The sequence below is a fragment of the Vicugna pacos genome, chromosome X, assembly GCF_048564905.1.
Source record: "Vicugna pacos chromosome X, VicPac4, whole genome shotgun sequence".
NCBI classification, from domain to species: domain Eukaryota; kingdom Metazoa; phylum Chordata; class Mammalia; order Artiodactyla; family Camelidae; genus Vicugna; species Vicugna pacos.
The window spans coordinates 9,503,272-9,524,894 of record NC_133023.1 but is presented as its reverse complement, the minus strand read 5'-3'; the positions used below and the strand labels follow the sequence as shown (position 1 = coordinate 9,524,894).

The 21,623-nt window shown below is 42.5% G+C and overlaps 1 protein-coding gene across 8 annotated transcripts in view; it reads right to left on the bottom strand.

Moving 5' to 3' along the window:
* Nucleotides 1-21,623, bottom strand: part of EGFL6 (EGF like domain multiple 6) — a 180,069-nt gene that overhangs the window by 93,777 nt on the left and 64,669 nt on the right. The window contains exon 1 of one of the 8 annotated variants that reach the window (XM_072956109.1): nucleotides 12,159-12,372. The exons of 3 other annotated variants lie outside the window; for them this stretch is intronic. In XM_072956109.1, the coding sequence (XP_072812210.1) occupies nucleotides 12,159-12,271 (113 nt within the window). In that variant the 5' untranslated portion in view covers nucleotides 12,272-12,372. Of the gene's footprint in view, nucleotides 1-12,158; nucleotides 12,373-21,623 lie in introns of those variants that run through there. 4 more of the 8 variants (XM_072956102.1, XM_072956104.1, XM_072956103.1 and 1 more) reach the window with 4 other exon arrangements.

Here is a 21,623-nt window from a genome sequence, read left to right as displayed (position 1 = left end):
TTTCAGGTTGGAAAAGCTACATGCACATATCACAACCACAACCCTTTATGTTTGTGAAGCTTTACAAACCTTAAATGAGCCTTCATATACCTTGATTATTCTACCTTCAAAACAACCCTGAGAAAAACTGAAAATACATTTCCATCCCCATTATACAGGTGGGGAAAACAGAGGACTAAGGTGACAGACTCAAGCATACACAACTAACCAGTGCAGAAGCCAGGCATCTGAAGCCCTTTAACGTCTCACTTTTGAAGTGAAACTCACTTCACTTCTCACAACAAAGTAGCAAACTTTCATCCTTTCAGGGGAGATGTGACTGTTTCAAAGAGTCGTATTTCATTTCAACAAAGTCTGGCAAGTGAGGTATGTAATACTTTTTATGTTTAAAGAAATAGAAAAGGTGTTATCCCTAAGAATCAGGCTGATGGCGGGGGGAGTGTTTCCTGGCTCTTTGGCCAGTTCTCTTTCCAAACCATTGCATGGTCTCCAGGGGGACAATTTAGCCCTTGTGCTGCGGGGCTGGGTCAATGCAGTTCAAGGGAAAGGACTCCCAGGGAAACACGTTTAACATTATCACTTGGATGCACTTCACGGGTTTGTGAACATGAACCAACGCCGTCAGTTCTATGGAAATAATATGATGCAATATTTGCTTCTGGAACTTTCGGCCTGCCCACTCAAGGAGTGCAATATGACCAGGCTGTACTAGAAGGTCCTTCATATCGTGATGACTATGGGGGCCCTTGGGCAAGGCAGGCTACCCTGCGGAATCTCAGTTTCCTTGTCTGCAAAGTCGGAGCTGGGGCTGGAGGAATCCAGGTGACTTCCAGCTTTTCTTGGGATACCACGACCTCAGCAGGATTTACAGCTTCTGTCCTCTCCTGTCCTTTGGGATCATCTCTGATGGAGGGGTACCCTGGGCCATCACACTCCCTTGTGCTGAGGCGGGCTGCTCGGCAGTGGTTCTCCACCAGATTGGACCCATACCCTGTTACAAGAAGCTGTCCACAGCACCCGCTTCCCTACCCTTCCATTAAATCCACAGACAATATAACCTACTTTCATATACCTTCCCGCTCCCCCCAAAACACTGGTATACTGCTCAAATAGTCATATACAAAGTAATAAGATGGAAGCAATTCTTCCTAAAATACATTTCAGCATGTACACAGTCAAGCGTGACTGTGCTAGAAGCATCCTGCCCTCTACCCATTAGAAATTTTGTTTAAAGGCTCCATGATCAAATACATTTGGAAAGTTTTGGATGAAACAAAATCCAGTATTTCCCAGAATTTCTCAGAGGCTTACACAAACTGCCCATTGCTAAGTTACAGGGGAGAATTTGGTACCCAGCAACTTCCCCAATCAGAAGACCATGCAAGCCATTCTCAAGGGCTGTTTCATACAACTAGTACTGAGGATGTGTTTGAGAAACATTTTCCTACATACATCCAATCATGAGGGACATGACAGCCCTGTGAGCTGTCCCTTCCCAAGGCTGAGTGTTCCTGGGTCTAGGGACACAATCAGAACAGAAGCTCACTGACCAGCATCCCTGGCCTCTACCCACTACCTTCTAGTAGCACCTCCCTGCCCTGCCCCCAATGATCTGACAACAAAAAAAAAGTCTCCAGATGTTGCCAAGCATCATCTTGGGGGCAAAATCACCCACAGCTGAGAACCACTTATTTAGTAACACAAAACGGATTTAAATACACATGTAATACACAACAGTTGTGACAAGGCATATTAGTGGTCCCACTGGCCTGGGAAGGCCATCTTTCCTGTCTCTGGCCCTGAGGTGGGACCTACACATTTATAGGATCTGGGCTGCTTTCAATGCAAACATATTTCACGTATTTCTCTCCCCAAGTCTGCAGTTTCTACAATAAGAGCTCCGTAAGTAGTAGCTCAGAGCAAGTTACTCTGTCTTGCTGGGAAACTTCTGAAGGGAAAGCATGGCCATCAATTCCTATTCATGACTCAGGAGGCCCTCTGAGTAAATAAGTCATCTGTGGGATCCTGAACTGATGCCCCTCTTGGGTTTGGGATTGGGATCAGGATCAGGACACGGAAAGTAAGGAATCAACATTTGGTGCTTCTGGGGCCTCTAAGAGCGAGAAGTGACTGAGCTGAACTCAATCAGCCTATGTCCCCACTCACACACCTGATCAGAGAAGGCGACACTGGTTGAATGTCCCAAGGATGGCATCACCCGAACCAGGTCAGGACAGTGGCCGCTCCTGACAGCTCAGAGAAACAATTTCAGATGATCTATCAAGTTAACTTCATAAAACAGAGAAAGCCAAATGCAAATATCCTCTGAATAATTATAATCACACATCTGAGAAGCTGGACCCCCGCAGCTCTCTCATGCATGGGTGGTCTCCACTTGAGCAGTTAAAAAACAGAGCTTGGGTTTCTTAACACATGTGAGCTTATTTCCAACCACAAGGGATCTGAACTCTGCCTTTCCCACAGGAAGCAGCATGCTGGTAAGAGCCAAGAGCCCACCAGGGCCCCCAGACTCAAGATCTGAGGCTCGTTCATCAGATACTAGCATTAATATGTATATCTAAGAACAGAGAGAACATTTTCCTGAAGTTCACCTTTATTTCAATTACCTAATTTCCTGCGATAGATGCAAAATTATTCTAATTCATACTGCTCTAGATTTAACCTTCATGTGGCCAACAGATGTGGTAGTGGGTTAAAAAATATTTTTCTAAACTAAAACATGGCAGTGAAACTGGTGCTAGCCCTCCATGGCGGGCACTGCTTTAGAACTCAGAAACATCCAGTCCGTGAGTTTACAAACTTTCAGAATTGAGGTTTGGATACACCGAGGTTCTAGACATTGATTGGCCCTTCTGTCTGCTAAGTAACAGACCACCAGTGGTATGGAAGCCATATGATGAAAGAACACAACTGCTGTCTCCTTCTGGAGAGGGTCCACCCAGGTAATTTGCAGCAGGTAGCATGTTATCCAAATTCTAGAAGCTCAGACAGTCTCAGGCAAACGGCTGTATTTCAGGACACAAACTCAATTATTGAGAATTGCAGTAGGAAGGCTATTTCTCTGTTTTGACATATGGCCAAATTTCTTAATAAAAGTAACTATTATGAATAAAATAATGCCATTTGCAGCAACATGGATGGACTGAAGATTGTCATTCTAAGTGAAGTAAGTCAGAAAGAGAAAGAAAAATACCATATGATATTGCTTATATGTGGAATCTTAAAAAAGACACAAATGAATTTATTTCTAAAACAGAAAACAGACTCACAGACATAGAGAACAAACTTATGGTTACCAGGGGGTGGAAAGGGATAAATTGGGAATTTGAAATTTGCAAATTTGCAGCTCTTGGGGAGTGATGGAATGTTAGCTATCTTGACTGTGGTGGTGGTTTCACTGGTATACACATCTATCAAAATTCATCAAATTGTACATCTGAAATATGTGTTTACTGTGCAGGAATTATGGAAAAAACAAAAGTAACTTTTATCTTTTTCTGTCCTTTTTTTTGGTCATTCTGCATCTTCTCAATGGCTGGTGTTCAGGTTCTTTGCTTTCTTTGCTTTCAAACTAGGTGACCTCATTGGAAAAATAAATGAGATTATTTCTTTCTTTCACTTAAAATCTATCAATATTTTCTCACTGCACATATCGTAAAATCTGAAGGCCATGAAACTGATACAAGTAAAGTTACATCCTACAGAACATAAGAATTGATATAGAATATATAATACATTTTTTCTTATTGTAATATAGTCAGTTTACAATGTTGTGTCAATTTCCGGTATACAGCATAAAATACATATTGAGAACAGCAAGAGATTTAAAACAGTCTAACTGTTGATTGATAAGTAACTAGTTAATAAACTATTGTACATTCACACAATAGAATGCTATTCATCCATAAAAAAATGAAGAAGCTCTTGATATGTCCATATGTTAAGAACACCAAGCCAGAACTCCCACTTTTCCCCCTCAAAACTGAAGCACTCACTCCCTCAGCTGCTGGAAATGTTGACAAGTGACACTTTAGAGCTGAGTTCCCCTGTGGAGATTGTCCAGATTGTCTCCACTTCCCTGCCCTTCCTTTATTTCGAAGTCCCCAACAGCCTGGTCACTATCCTTTCCACTATGTTAAAAATTCTTCTCTGTCATGTTAAGGTAATTAACACTATCTGCAGAAACAATCTCCAGTTCTCAGGGGCTTAGCATAATAAACATTTATTTCTTGCCCCATCATAGTTCAGGGCAGGACAAAAATCTCTTCTTGCTGAAAGGAGCCAAGACAGTCTATGGATGCTGTAAAAGCAGGATGGGTAGGTGAGATTTTCCAATGCCAATCTGGTCTTGGGAGTATTCTGAGTGAAGGACACAAGTAAGGGCAGAGACAGTGTGCAGATGAGCTTGGCTGAAACGGAGGGTAGGTATCAGAAGGAAGCAATAAGCAAGAGAAAGGCCTAAAGAAAAAGAAGGACTGTTTGGAGGATCTTGTGAGTTACACAGCTTTGCCCTTATTCTACAGGCCCTGGAGAGCCACTGAAGATTTCTGATCAGAGTGAGTATCAAACATTTCCTGAGCACTTACTAGATGCCACTTTTTCTGGATACTTGGATTACATCAGTGAATAGAAGAGGTAAAGAGCCTTGTGTTCAAGTAAGTTACATTATGGGAGAGGGAAAAGACATACAAGAATAAGCATAATAATATGTAAATTAAGTATTATTTTAGAAGGTGGTAAGTGCTATGGGAAAAAGGAAATTAGAGCAGGTAAAGAGGAATCAGGATTCGGGAGAGGCAGGGCAAGAGAATAGGCACAGATTGCAATATTAAATACAGAGGTCAGGATAGACCTCATTGGGTAAGTGAGATTTCAGAAAAGATTTGAAGGAGGTGAGGGAATTAACCAAGTCGCTATCTGGGGGAGGAACTGCATTAACTACTGCTGGAAACAAATTACCCCCAACCTTAGAAGCTTAAAACAACAATAAACACTTATCATCTCATAGTTCTCATAGGTCAGGAATTCAGAAACAGCTTAACTGACTCAGGACGTCTCCCAAGGATGCAGTCAAGAGGTTAGCTGGGACTGCAGTCATGTGAAAACTTGACTAGAGAAGGAGGACTCACTTCTAAGGGGGCTCACCCACATGGCTGGCTGTTGGCAGGAGGCCTCAGTTCCTCATTATCTGGGCCCCTTCACAGGGCTGCTTGAGTGTCCTCATAATGGTGGCTGGCTTCCGCCCAGAGCCAGTGATCCCAGAGAGGACAAGACAGAAGTCACAATGTCTCTTATGAACTAGCCTCAGAAGTCACAGGCCCATAACTACTGCAATACCCTACTGGGTACACATGTCGGCTCTATTCATCACAGGAGAGGACTACAAAAGGGCATGAATACCAAAAGGTGAGATTCACGGGGGCCGTCTTGGAGGCTGGTTACCACAGGAATATTCTAAGTGAGAGAAAACAGCCAGAACAAAAGTTCTATGGCAGGAGTGTGTGCAAGAGCAAGACAATTGGTGTAGCTGGAGAAGACTGAGTTGGGACGATATAGGTGAGGAACTTAAGAGAGGTAACATACGGCTTTGTAGGCTGTTGTGAAGACTTTGAAAGTGAAGGGACAGAAAAAGATATTCTATGCAAACAGAAACCAATAGAAAACTGGGGTGGCTATACTTACATCAGAAAAAGCAGACTTTGAGACAAAGACTGTAATTAGAGACAAAGAAGGTCATTATATAATGATATACAGGTCAATTCAACAGAAGGATATAACATCTGTAAATATTTATGCACTCAACACAGAAGCACTTAAATATATAAAGCAATTATTAACAGAACTGAAGGGAGAAATAGACAGCAATACACTAATAGCAGGGAACTTTAATACCTCATTTTCATCAATGGATAAATCATCCAGACAGAAAATCAATAAGGAAACATTGGCCTTAAATGACTCATCAGATCAGATGGACTTAACAGACAGACATATGCGAACATTCCATCCAAAAGCAACAGGATACAAATTCTTCTTAAGTGCACATGGAACATTCTCCAGGATAGATCATGTTAGATCACAAAACAAAGCTTAATCAATTTAAAAAGTTGAAATCATATCAAGCATCTTTTCTGACCACAAAGGTATGAAACTAAAAATCAATTACAAGAAGACTGGAAAATTCACAAATATGTGGAGATTAAACAACATGCTTCTAAAACAACCAATGAGTCAAGGAAGAAATCAAGAGAAATTTAAAAACACCTTGAGATAAATGAAAATGAAAACACAACATACCAAAACTTAAGGGGTGTAGCAAAAACAGCTCTAAGAGGGAAGTTCATAGTGATAAACACCTACATCAAGAAATAAAAGATTTCAAATAAACAGCCTAATTTTACACCTCAATGAATTAGAAAAAGAACAGCAAATAAAATCCAAAGTTAGTAAAGGGAAATAACAATGATCAGAAATAGAGAAAGAGACTAAAATGACAATAGAAAAGATCAATGAAATGAAGAGCTAGTTTTTTGAAAAAGATAAACAAAACTGACAAATTTTTAGCTAGACTCACCAAGAAAAAAAGGAGGACTCAAAAAATATAATCAGAAATGAAAGAGGGGATACTAAAACTCATACTGAAGGAATACAAAGGATCATAAGATACTACTATAAACAATTAAAAGCCAACAAACTAGAAAACCTAGGGGAAATGGATGACTTGTTCCAAACAATCTACCAAGACTGAATCATGAAGAAAAACAGAAAATTTGAACAGATCAATTACTAGTAAGGAGACTGAATCAGTAATCAAAAACTTCCCAATAAACAAATTCCAGGACCAGATGGCTTCACTGGTGAATTATACCCAAACTTCTCATATAAAACAGAATGAATACCAATGTTTCTCAAACTCTTTCAAAAACAGAGAAGGGAATACTTCTAAACTCATATGAGGCCAGCATTGCCCTGATACCAACACCATACAGTAACACCACACAAAAAAATCAGTCCAGTATCTCTGATGAACAGAGATGCAAAAATCCTCAACAAGGGAGGGAGGGTATAGCTCAAGTGGTAGAGTGCATACTTAGCATACACAAGGTCCTGGGTTCTATCTCCAGTACCTCCTACAAATATTAAATAAGTAAGTAAACCTAATTATCTAACCCCAAAAAATAAAAAAATAAAAAATAATAAAAAATGTTTTTAAGTCCTCAACAAAATATTAGCAAATTGAATTCAACAATACACTGCAAAGATCATACACCATGATCAAGTAAGATTTATAGTGGTGCAAAGATGGTTCAACATCCACAAATCAATCAACGTGATACACTACATTAACAAAATGAAACATAAAAATCACACGATCATCTCAACAGATGCAGGAAAAATATTTGACAAAATTCAACATCCATTTATAACTCCCAATGAAGTAGGTATAGAGGGAACGTACCTCAACATAAATAAGGTCATATATGACAAGCCGACAGCTAACATCATACTCAATGGTGAAAAGCTGAAAGCTTTTCCTCTAAGATCAAGAACAAGACAAGATGTCCACTATCACCACTTTTATTCATTCTAGTACTGGAAGTCCTAACTAGAAAAACTAGGCAAGAAGAAATAAATGGTATTCAAGTGGGAAAAAAGAAGTAAATGTATCATTTTCAGAAGACATGATGTATATATAGAAAACCCTAGAGACTTCACAGAAAAACTGTTAGAACCAATACACAAATTCAGTAAACTTGCAGGATACAAAGTGAACATACAGAAATCTTTTGTGTTTCTGTATACGAATAACAAAAGCTATCAGAGAAATTTAGAAAACAATCTCATTTACAACTACATCAAAAAGAGTAAAATATCTAGGAATAAACTTAACCAAAGAGGTGAAAGACCTGTACGCTGAAAACTCTAAGACACTGATAAAAGCAACTGAAGATGGAAAGATACGCTGTGCTAATGGGTTGGAAGAATACTATTAAAACATCCACACTATTAGAAGCAATCTTCAGGTTCAACACAATTCCTATCAAAATTCCAAAGGCATTTTTCACAAAAATAGAATAAACAATTCCAAAATTTTTATGGAACCACAGAAGACCCCAAATAGGCAAAGCAGTTTTGAGAAAGACAACAAAAGTGGAGGCATTACACTTTTTGATTTCAAACTATATTACAAAACTATAGTAATCTAAACAATATGGTTCTGGCATAAAAAGAGACATATAAATCAATGAAACAGAATACAGAACCCAGAAATAAACCTACAAATATGTGGTCAATTAACTTACAACAAAGGAGTCTAGGATATACAATGAGGAAAGCTCAGTCTCTTTAATAAATAATGCTGGAAAAACTGGACAGCCACATGCAAAAGAATGAAACATGACCACTATTTTACACCACGCACAAAAATTAACTCAAAATGAATTAAAGAGTTGAACGTAAGACCAGAAACCATAAAACTCCCAGATAAAAACATAGGTGGTAAGTTCCTTGTCTCAGCAATGAGTTTTTTTGATCTGGTTCCAAAAGTAGAGGCAACAAAAGCAAAAACAAACAGGCGGGACTACATCACACTAAAAAGCTTTTGCTCAGCAAAGGAAACCACTGACAAAATGAGAAGGCAACCTACCAAACAGCAGAAAATACCTGTAAGTCATATATCTGATAAGAGGTTAGTATCCAAAATATATAAAGAGCTCATATAACTCAACAGCAAAAAACCCCAGGTAATTCAATTAAAAAAATAAGTAGAGGATCTGAATAGACATTTTCCCAAAGAAGATATACAGATGGCCAGCAGGTGCTGAACGTCACTATTATCAGAGAAATGCAAACCAAAACCAAAATGAGCTATCCATTCTACCAGTGTGAGGTGATATCACCAAAAGGACAAGAAATAAGTATTGGCGAGGACGTGAGGAAAAGGGAACCACTGTGCCCTGCCGATGGGAATGTAAATTGGTGCAGCCACTATGAAAAAGAGTATAGAGATTCCTCAAAAAATTAAAAACAGAACTACCATATGATCCAGCAATCCCACTTCTGGGTATTTATCCAAAGGAAATGAAAAACGCTAACTTGGAAAGATATATACACACCTATGTTCACTGTAGCATTAATTACAATAACCAAGACATGCAAGCAACCTAAGTGTCCACTGATGGATGAATACATAAAGACAATTGGATCTACATATATATATACACACACATATATATGCATGTATATATAATATATATCTTAATATTATTCAGCCATAAAAAAGGAAATCTTGCCATTTATGTCAATAAGGATGGACCTTGAGGGAATTATGTTAAGCGGGATATGTCAGACAGAGAAAGAAAAATACCATATAATTTCACTTACATGTGGAATCAGAAAAAAAAAAACACAAAAACAAAAAACTGAACTCAGATACAGAGAATAGATTGGTGTTTGCCATAGGCAGGGTGTGACTGAAATGAGTGAAGGGGGACAAAAGGTACAAACTTCCAGCTACAAAATACGTAAGTCATGAGGATGTAATGTACATACAGCACGGTGACTACAGTTATTAATACTGTGTTGTAGGTATTGGCACAAAAACAGACATATGGATCAATGGAACAGAATAGAGAGCCCAGAAATAAACCCACAGACTTATGGTCAATTAATCTTCAACAAAGGAGGCAAGAATGGAGAAAAGACAGTCTCCTCAGTAAGTGGTTGGGAAAGCGGGACAGCCACATGTAAATCAATGAAGTGAGAGCACTCCCTCACACCATACACACACAAAAAACTCAAAATGGCTCGAAGATTTAAATATAAGACAAGACACTATAAACCACTTAGAAGAAAACACAGGCAAAACATTTTCTGACATAAATCTTAGCAATGTTCTCCTAGGGCAATTTACACAGGCAATAGAAATAAAAGCAAAAATAAAGCCCTAATTAAACTTATAAGCTTTTGTACAGCAAAGGAAATCATAAGCAAAACAAAATGATAACATACAGAATGGGAGAAAATATTTGCAAATGATGCGACTGACAAAGACTTAATTTCCAGAATATATAAGCATCTCATACAACTTAATGACAAGAAACCAAACAAACAGTCCAATCCAAGATGGGCATTGTTTACAAGCAATTCTCCAATGAGGACATATGAATGGCCAACAGGCACATGAAAAAATGCTCAATATCGCCAATTATCAGAGAAATGCAAATCAAAACTACAATGAGGTATCACCTCACACCAGTCAGAATGGCCATCATTCAAAAGTCCACAAACAATAAATGCCGGAGAAGGTGTGGAGAAAAGGGAACCCTCCTGCACTGCTGGTGGGAGTGCGGTTTGGTGCAACCGTTATGGAAAGCAGTATGGAGATTCCTCTAAAACTAAAAAGACATGTGATCTTACCATGTGATCCAGCAGTCCCACTCCTGGATATATATCCAGAGGAAAGTAAGTCAAAAAGATACATGGACCCCAGTGTTCATAGCAGCATTATATACAATAGCCAAGATATGAAAGCAACCTAAATGCCCATCGACAGACAGATGACCGGATAAACAAGCTGTAGTATATTTACACAATGGAATACTACTCAGCCATAAAAAGAAAAAAATTTGCAGCAACATGAATGGACCCGGAGATTGTCATTCTAAGTGAAGTAAACCAGAAAGAGAAAGAAAAATACCATATGGTATCACTCATTTGTAAAGAAAAAATAAGACACTTAATGAACTTATTCACAAAACAGAAACAGACTCACAGACATAGTAAACAAACTTGTGGTTCTGGGGGAGAAGGGGGTGGGAAGGGATAAATTGGCGAGTTCAAGATTTGCAAATACTAACTACTATATATAAAATAGATAAACAACAAGTTACTTCTGTCTAGCACAGGGAATTATATACAATATCTTGTAGTAACCTATAATGAAAAAGAATATGAAAACGAATATACAGATATACTTGTATGACTGAAACATTATGCTGTACACCAGAAATCAACACACTGTAAACTGACTATATTTAAAATTTAAAAAAAATCACGATTTGGGTGTATATCATAACGTAAACCTTATTAAGAGATCACCTGGTAAGCAGCTTAAGTGAAAGAGAGACTAGCAACTTTTTAAAATATTTACTTTTAATATTTTAAAATACTTTTAATCACTAAAGGACCTGAACTTCAGGGGAAAAAAAAGTAATTGTCTGCTGTATGTTTGAAAGTTGCTAAGAGAGTAGATCTTAAAAGTTCTCATGGCAAGAAAAAAAAAACTGTAATTATGCGTGGTAATAGATGTCAAGTAGACTTATTGTGATCATTTCCCAATATAAACAAATTTTGAATCATTATGTTGTACACCTGAAATACATTGTATGTCGATGATATCTCAGTAAAATTTGCATATAAAAGACTGCCTTTTATACTATGAGTGAGCTGGAGAGCTACAGAAGAATTTTGAGCAGAATGACATGGACTGACTTTTGTTTTCAAATCTCACTCTTGCTGCTGTGCTGTGACTGTCATCATCAGCATTTCTGAGACGTAACAAGACCCTGCTCTTTAGGAAGTGCTCCAACTCCGGTCAGGAAGTCCATTAGGATGCTAGTACAAGAATCCAGAGAAACCAATGATCTTCTGTCCTCATGTTAATGAGGACCTGCCCCAGGCAGAGGCAGTGGAAATGGAAAGGGAAATGTAACCAAGAAAGGTACTATGAAGGACAAACCCCTGATTACCGAGTTGATTATCCAGTGAGATAGAGACCAAGATAAAAAACACCGTAAGTCTTTGAGACCTGCAGAGTCTACCTTAAGGAGAAATGTGAGGTCAGTAGAAGGTGCTCTTCTTAAAAGTCAACAACCTAGACCAAGCAGCTGGGACATCCCAACAGAAAGTTCCAGGCTTAATTTAAGGTACACAGTATATTAACGCCGAAGACAATCGTTAGTAGGAATCAGGAAAGAGCTGTTAAAGCCACCTTCCATCTCACTTTCATACTTCAATTTGACCCAAATTCAAAGCAAGAAACAATTAAATATAAGAAATAGTTCTCTTCATGCGTTCTACCACCCACGTGAAAACAATTGCCTTAAATTGAAGGCAGCCCCCACACTCTCACTTACCTCGCACACATGCAAGTCTCCACGTGGTCTTCCTTGCCTTGTGCAGGCACACAGAGAGAGGTAATGATGCCCGGCTGTGGGAACAGTGCAAATAGAGCCAGATCGCTGGGCATCTGTCTTTTTCTGAGTTGCTCTGTTGCTCAAGTACGCAATTCCCGGACACGTTTGATTAGATTTTGCTAAGAACGGCAGAACCTCTTTCAGAATTACTAAGAGCGGGAAAGGTTTCCGGCGAAGCCTGAGGCAGGCGGTGATTGGTCCGGGAGCAGCCCAAGGAGAGGTCCGGCCTGGGGCGAAGAGGGGCGCTCCGGCGGGCAGGAGAGAGGCGACGTGCACGCTCCATCTCTGCGCGGAAGAACACAGCGAGAGCGAAAGTGGATCGGTGCTCGCCCCTTCCTTTTCTCTCTGCCCCTGGCATGGACCGCAGTGCTAGGGTCCAACACTTCAACACAGAGACAGGCTCTCCGTGCGGTGACCCAGTGGCCAGGCTTAACCGATCTGGAGAAAGGTTCTAGAGCTGTCCCTGTGTCCTTGTGCCTTCCAATGGGTAGTGTAGGCTTCTTGGGCTTACCCACTTAAAACGATGTGTCAGAGCCCAGGAGCACACTGGTCTGTGGCTGAGAAATCAAATGCGCGCACGAAACGGAATGAGTGACGTGTCTGCGATCGAATACAAAACGATAGGCCTGATTCTCCCCTCGGAGTAAGCCCTTTACGATGCTTTTCCTGTGGCCACAGCTTGGCGTTTCCAGAAGCAGTCTCTGAGGCAAGGCTGCAAACACAAGCAGCTTGTCTGGGAGGTGATTTCAGGAAGCCGGGCAGTAGAGGAGCAGGACGCCAGCCGCTGGGAAGGGGAGGAAGACGGTAACGGGTGAGGGTTGGTCGGCAGCCTCCGCGGCCAGTGGGGGCGCCGCCCCGCGGAGGACCTCGCGGAGCCGGACGTGGGTGGGCTGCCAGTTCGCCTAACCCGGGAGGCCAGGGCGCTGCGATTCGCCTCCGGCCTGTTTCACTGAATGGGGCTTCCAGAACATTACCTTTTGGCTTGCCGGTGCGGAGACAAAACATCCTCAGGCAACCACAAAAAGAGCCTTCAGGCCGAGAAACGCGGCACTCCCAGGAAGCAGCTGTGGGCATGCGCAGAGGGCACCGGGCATGCGCAGCAACGCCTCGGCCACACCCGGTAATAAAAAGCAAACGGGGGCTCCCGCGCACACCTGACACCCACGAGCCCCTCTGCGGGACACCCAGCAGTAGCAGCTCACTCTCGTGTGCTCTCTTCTTGGCTCTGGGTGAGAATGACCTAGAACCCGTGGCCCACATCTCCCTATGTGCAAAAACGCTGGAAAGCTAAACCTGTTCTCCTGAGTCAGATCCAGGCCCAAAGCTTCGCCCTGCTGCTCAGAAGCTGAATGACTCCAGGAAGTGATGTGTGACTTCTCGGGATCCTCTGTAAAATGGAAATAATAACACCTAATGTGTAAGCTGGGGTGCCGTTTAAGGGAAAGGATGCATGGAGAAAATACCTAGCATATTACTAAGTGCTCGACATGTTTGTAAAGGTAAATGACAGTAAGTTGCAGGGCACAGGCCTATTTACTTTTTTCCTGAGAAGGCAATACAGTTCAGCTGGTGAAAATTCCAAGCGCACCAAAGAGAATACAGTGACCCCCCAGGCCGGCCCCTCCCCCCAACTCAGAGGAATTACTGTAACCAGTTTCTTTCATATCATTCAAGAGAGCCTCTTTGTATGAACACAAAAGCTAAGCAGTACTCCGCACCCTCCCTTTAAAAATTTATTGTGAGGTCATTCCATGTTAACATATATAGATCTCTGGCCACATTATTACTGTTATTTTAAGCACTCGTCTCCTCAATCTTGACTCCCATTTCACTAGAGTCCTCCAATTCTGGTTTGTCAGGGTTGGAATGAATTTAGCCATTACATAGTCTAAACCTCTCCTCTGACAGATGAGGAGCTAAGGCCCACAAGGTGGGGAGGACTGAGGGTGCATGTGAACCATGTTCTCTCACAGCACAGTAGCTTTTTTTCTGATTAGAATAATGCAGATAGATCTGTTGTAGAAAAATGAGGAAACAGAAAAATGTTGAAAGCACGTATAAAAGGAATTATTTTAGCAGACCCTTTACTTGGGTCATACCTAAGTTGTCAGACATTCGAGCTCGCATAAGGGCTCTGTTATAAGGGCAGTTGATTATTTACAGACTCATGTGTTTGGAAAGCGTCCAGCATCCATCAGAGCAGAAGTGATTCCAACAGGCTGGGGAATAACTAGTGAGGTTAAACCACCAAAGCAATCTTATTGCCTGTGGGCAGTTCATTGCAGGGTAGACAGATCAAAATGTTTTAAGAGAGGAACCTGCTTTTCTAGGAGCCCCCAGCAGATCTCCCTCAGACCTCATTGTACCCAATTGGGTTTGAAACTCATCCAGGCCAGGTGGCAGGGCCCGTGCAGGTAAGAAGATTAGACAGAATGGTCGCTCAGACTCCCTGGCTTGCTTAGGGTTCTAGAGAGCTACCGAACAAGCAGGATGAGGCTTTCTCAGCGGATCAAGGAGACAGTGTGGGCGACTAGGTGCTGCTTCTGTGCTTCCCTGACACGGATGTATCTGAAGCTGGGGGGTCCCTGCAGACCCTGTGCAGCAAGAGAGCAGCAGAGCACAGAAGCCCAGAAAGTTAGACTCCCTCCTTCTCAGATCATGTGCGGCTGGAGGTCAGGGCAGCAACCCTATGACTACGAAAAGACATTTCTGCTGCTTGACATTAATATAACTTCGATGCTTATACATTCTATTCGTGGTTTTGGTGTGGGGGCCTGGCTCTGGCCTGCCCTCATGCCTATCCCAGAGCCAGTCTCTCTAGCCAAAAAGTGTTCATTGGATTGTGAAGAGTATTAAATATTAAATGCTACTTAATAGATATTAAATATTAAGGATTATGAAGTGGGGGGACTGAGAAAGGAACTAAATATCTCCGTCAGCCCTGTGGGACAAGCTGTGGCCGGAGCAGCCCCAACGTTCACCGTGAGCGTACCAGCCTGCGCCGCTGCCGGGAGCGGAAGGACTTCAGCAGGGGCAAAGTGCAAGGGCAGATGGAGGATGCTGGTGTGGAGTTTCGCCCACTGCATATGGTGGTGGTAGGACAGTGGTCCGAGGAAGCTGGGTGTGTTGATGAGAGCATGTTCGACGCCCGCCATGCACTCTGCTGCCCTGGGTAGAGCAGTCAGGCCAGGAGTGAGCTGCTACACTGGGAGAACCCAGAGGGCGGTCCACAGGCACGGAGAGAAGGTGTGCTGAAGGTGAGGCAAGGATGGGACACTGTGGTTGCATGTACACTGAGATTTAAGGGGCTGGGTGGAGCAATGATGAGGTAGACAAGATGCAGAGTGGGGCTGTGGAAGGGGGCTGCTGACACAGAGCGGAAGTGAAAGTCATCGATGGGCGATCTTTGAAGATGCTCAACTCCACTGGTCCACTCTGTGAGTGTACATATTGATGTCTATAATCCATTTTCGTAAGGCTCGGCATAGTTTAATTAGCCTTCCATCTTTTATTGACGTAATAGAATTAGATGCTGAGCCTCCTCTTGTAAGCATGATTAATTTGTTTGGCTTTGCCAAAACAACATATGACAAATTACATGTCCATTGCACATACATCTTGGATAACTGGTTCAAGCCCAGATATTTGGACGGTGCGCTTCCCAAGCTGCTGGCTTAGGGACTGTTGAATCATGATGGACTAATCAAGACTATTTTCTTTAATGAAACCCAGACATTATTACCATTTTGCTTTTGCATTACCATTTGAAGGTATATTTGCTTTATGTCCTGCAATTTTGCTGGTCTTGCAGTGTTGTACACACTAACGAATTCTGATGAAAGTTGAAAGAATGTTTCCAATCTTTCTCCACATAAAATAGCTCCTTTGAGAGATTGTGAGGGCTATTTGGAGGTCTTTTTATGATAAATGGTTACCTTAGTGCTAGTGACATTTTAATACTGAGCAGACTGATCCCATTACCTAAAAATGGAATTTGGTCTTAGCAACAAATACTCTTCCTAGGAACTGAATCATCTTGCTCTATCACTGTCTCTTTACACATGGATGACGTACCTTGAACAGAGTATATATGTTCAGCTGGTACCTTTTGGCAAGTTAGGAGATACATCCAAGAGAAACCTTGGATTCATTCTGCCGTTTTTGCTGTGAGTCCTGGAATGAAAGGCACTGATTCTCTCCTGGACTTTAACCTCTGACACTTTTTTGGGCAAAAAAATCCAACCCTTCAAGAAAATAGGGAACATATTGGGAAAATGTCTGTTGGTGTTCTGAGACCCAGTTTCAATGTGGAAGGAGGGTTCCCCTACACATCTAACAAACAATTGTTTGGACACCGTTTGGTGTCCTACAATTCAAATCAATTCTGACACTATCTACCCGGAGACAGCATCAGATCCCACAAGTTAAGGGTTCAGCCCTACAAGACTGTTGTCCGTCAGTTGCCTGTCTGTCGGTCAACAGACTGACCACCCCCCACCACTCCCACTGCAACACAGTTCAGAGGCCAGTTGCAAGCTCAGGTTGTTACCGATTCTTCTGAGGGACTGGCTGTAAGCCAGAGGTTCCCACCATCCCCTCCTTGGGTTCGATTAATTTGCTAGAGTGGCTCAAAGAACTCAGAGAAACATTTTACTCACCAGATCACCAGTGGATTATGAAAGGATATAACTCAGGAACAGCCAGGTGGAAGAGATGCAGAGGGCAGGTATGGGGGAAGGGCAGGGAACTTCCATGTCCTCTCCGAGCGCCCCACTCTCCCCCATTCTCCACATGTCTACCAACCGGAAGCTCTCCAAACCCTGTTCTTTTGGATTTTTACCGCAGCTTCATTACATAATCATGATTGATTAAATCATTGGCCATTGGCGCTTGATTCAACCTCCAGCCCCTTTCCCCTCCCCGGAGATGAGCGGGATGGGACCAAAATTTCCAACCCTCTAGTCACTTGGTTGGTTCCCCTGGCAACCAGCTCCCCTCCCCTGACGCTTCTAAAAGTTACCTTATTAACATAACAAAAGACACCTTAATTGCTTTTTTCTTAGGAAATTCCAAGCGTTTTAGGAGCTTTCTACTAGAAATGGGGTCCAAAACCAAATGTATATTTCTTATTATAAATCACAATATCACATATGTCCTGTATTAACCACCAGTTTAAAAGAACAAGCCAGTATTAAAATAACATGTTAACCTAGCTAAAGAAGTTGCTTTCAGTTAATTTATTTTTTATTTAACCAAGTTAATATCTTGTTACAATTATTATTTGTAGTTTTTCCACTTAGATTTGTTGGATAGTGAATTTCCTGTTTTTGTAGTAGTATTCTCATCTGAAAAAAGCAAGATGTTACAATAAGAGTTCTTGGATGAAGCTCCTTTGAAGACTTGCCTCCCTAAAGGTTCAAAAATCTGATTACAAGCTGGCGCATTAAAAAAAAACCCTCTCTTGTCATGCAGCAAGAGCGACATCTGCTGGCCAGTGTTAGACATCATTATTTTGGAAACTGCCAGAGACGTTTTCCTTCTTAAAAATTATCTTTGCGATTGTTGTTGCTGCTGTTGTTATTTATTTTAAAAATAGTTTCTTAGGTTTACAGAGAGTCCTTAATATATAGTAAGGCTCGGGCAGGGGGCTTGGGTTAGAGTCAGGTCTGTACAAAGGATGAAGGCGGGACTGGCTATTCCTTTGCAGGGCTCAATGTAAAATGATAATGCGGGGTCCGTTGTTCACAAATTAAACATTTCAAGAGAGTGACCACAGAACAGTAAGCCAAGTGTGGGGCCCTTCTGAGTGCAAGGCCCGGTGTGACTGCACAGGTCACATGCTCTTGAAGTGGGTCCCGAGAGGAATCCAGCTCTCAGCTTCAGCAGGCAGAGCACATGGGTGACAACCCAATGACCTTGGAGCCTACAAATGACTCCTATGCAGGGTTTCAGCCTAACTGAAGAGGGACTGCGGAAAGTGGCTGAAATTAAAGGGAGAGATATTGGGAATAAGACTGTCTCACTAATAAATGAAGTCAATGAATGAAGTAAATGAAACCAAGAGGAAGTTCAGAAATATTACATGTCTTCTACATATAAAGGTCTCCTTGATCTTTGCTGGGACATGCTATGGTATGATTGTTCAGGGGGCACTGTTTCCCACGTTCTTTTCAGTTTACTTTTAGATCTACACAAGTATCATTTTAATGAGTATTCCAGAAAAGGAAACCACGGGGGTCAAGGGTGGGCTTGGCTGTACCTGGCCCTCAGGTCCACCCAGCCCCCACCCCCAAGCCGAAGTTGCCCTGGGAGGAGGACCTCCGCTGTGGTCTGCTGTGGGCCACACACCAGGACACAGTGGGACTCACCATTATTTTGAAAATACCCCCTGATTATATAAAACCAATGGGTCTCAACCAGGGGTAGGAGGGTGAAGATTTTGCCCCCCAAAGACACCTGGGCATGTCTGAATACACTGTGAGCCGTCATAATTGGAGGAGGCAAGCGGGTGCTGCTGGCATCTAGTGGGTAGAGACTAGGGATGCTGCCAGACATCCTACCACGCACAGGACAGTCCCCACAGCAAAGAATGATTCAGCCCCAAAGGTCACAAGTGCGCAGGTTGAAAAAGCCCGGTCAAAGCCAGCTTCATCCACAGAGAGAAGCAGCACGGTAAGGAGGACAAGGAAAGCAGTCATTTCTTCGAAGGCACGTTTTCTGGAGTGTCCCAGTGGACTGATGCCTTGAATGGCAGCAGATTTCTGCAGCGTTTCAGGACCCCGTGGGCTCCCCTTATTCAGGATTCTGCTTTGATGGAGGGCCCCCCACCTTCCTTCCCAACTCTGTTCTTGCTCAATACAGCTCTGAAGTTTCCCTGAAGTCCTCCTGCATGATGAATGGACCTTGACATTTTCATAATCAAGCACTCTTACAAATGCACAAATACCCAGCAATGTAAACAGCCGCGACTTTTCAGTCGTTCAGCCAGGAGGACTCAAAAACTCCTCCCACGAGGCGAACAGAGCCACTTGACCCATCTGGTCTGCAGCAGTGGTTCTCCAAGTGTGATCTGTGGCAGCAGCAACAGCATCACCCATGAACTTGTCAGAAATGCAAATTCTCAGGCCCCACTCCAGACCTGTAGCATCATGAGAAACTCTGGGCTGGGGCTCCTCCATCTGCGTTTTCAAAAGGCCCCCAGGTGATGCTGATGCACTTGAAAGTTGGAGGACCAATGGTCTAGAATTACAGGCCCCAGGCCATTGAGATAGTTAGCAGCGAAGCCCTTCGGACTCAGCATTCTATTCATATTATAGATCCATCCCAAAGCAGATTTTAAGGCATTTACCCCCTTCTTATTTTTAAGTGCCTTTTCTAGTGCTGTTAAACAGATTCTGTTTTGATTGCTTCCAGTTTGATGTGAAGCAGACTAGAAGGCCTGGTCATTCAGAATCACTTACAAAGCAAATAAAATAGAAAGCAGTTTTCTAATGATATTCTTCACTTTGCTCTCTCTCTTCCTTTCCATTTCTTTACCCTTTGACCTGAAAGCCATCCTCTAAGGGATGCTCCCTGGTTTGTGTCCCAGTACTTTCTCCTTCATGTATAGATGACCTTCCAGGCTGCCCGTCTGTCAGCCGCATTTATTGAAGATACCTTATGGAGTCTTGGAGAAACTTCATGGACGAAGACAATGATCTCAACTCTGCAGGTAGCCAGTGGACCCCACTTGGGTCGCATCAATTCCCATTGCCTTGGTTGTCCAAAGACAGGCTGAGGTGAAGTCAGTTTTCAAGAAAGCATGACCCAGCCCCAAATGCCAGTAGCACCAAGGGTGAGAAACCCTGCGCTAAGTCAAGGAGAAGGCCCTTTTCTGACTGGGTTCTGCCATCCCCAAGTGCCACCCTAGTGACCACCTTCCTTCTCGTCCCACCCTCAAGTTGCTTATTCATAGCTTCAAATCTGCTAGTAAAACTGCTGGTCCTCTCCTCAACCGGAAATAAGGTAATGCTTGGTTTATTCTGGTATGGTGGGAAGAGTCAGAAGAACTGGGTCCCAGGTCTGAATTATGATCTGTGTGAGCTTGGGTGAGTGGCCTAATTTCCCTGAGCCCTGTTTTTCTCATTTGGAAAATGGTTAAGAGTTGCACCTGCCTTCATTACGCGATTACTGTGGGATGTGGTTAGTGGAAAGAAACGCAAGCACAAGTAGAAATGCAAGATGTGGTTGCAGTTCGCAGCTCAGGGTCGCACATACCCCAGGACCTCGAAGTTCCTCTTCATTTGTAGGGACTTTATTCTGATGTAATTATTAATAATAATAATACTAACAAGAGCTATTGTTTATTGAGCATCTATTATATCCCAGAAACTGTATGAGATATTTTACTTCTATTAGTTTACTTAAATTTTACAACAACCCTATAAAAAATGATCATCTCTCTTACAGCTGAGGATACTGAAGCTCAGAGAATGTATTAGTTTGCTGGAGGTTTCTGAGGCAGAAGGAGACGGAGCAGGATTTAAACTCAGCCCTTCTTCCTCTCAAGCCTGGGTTCCTTCCTACTGCTTCCTGCTTTGGCCAACGCTTAGCGCTTGAGGAAGGCTGGGACCTGATGTATTAGTGGTACATTGAGTCAGATGTAAAGCTTTCTGCTCACAGGAGGAGCTAATGCTGATAACAAAAAGCAGTCAGGCAGCAGGGGACAGATGAGAATGCACAGAATGGGGCGTGCAGGCTGCTGACTGCCGTGAGGACCTCGGGTTGCAGCCACACTGGCTCCATCCGTAAAGAGCAAGCCAAAGCGAGGACCTAAACCAAGCCTGTATCTGCCTTCCTCCCTCGCTGTTTCTGCCTTCATTTCTAGATATAAACTGCCCCCTGTATGTTTTTAAGCTTCTTAAGAATTGCAGAAAAGCGTGAATAAGAATTGGGAGTTTATAATGGGCAGGAGACCTAAATAGACTTTTCTCCAAAGAAGACATCCAGATGGCCAACAGGCACATCTTTTCAGATGTTCAACAGCACTAATTACTAGAGAAATGCAAATCAAAACTACTATGATGTTATCACCTCACACCAGTCAGAATAACCATCATCAAAAAAGTCTATAAATAATAAATGCTGGAGAGGGTGTGGAGAAAAGGGAGCCCTCCTGTACTAGTGGTGGGAATGTAAACTGGTGCATCCTCTATGGAAAACAGTATGGAGATTCCTTAAAAAACTGAAAACAGAGTTACCATATGATCCAACAATCCCATTCCTGGGCATATATCCAGAAAAGATGAAAACTTTGATTCAAAAAGACACACGCACCCCATGTATGCACAGCTGCTGTCCTCCAGGAGCTTAAAGTGCAGCAGGGGAGACAGACAAGTAGATTGACCGGTGTGACAGTGTGCGCAC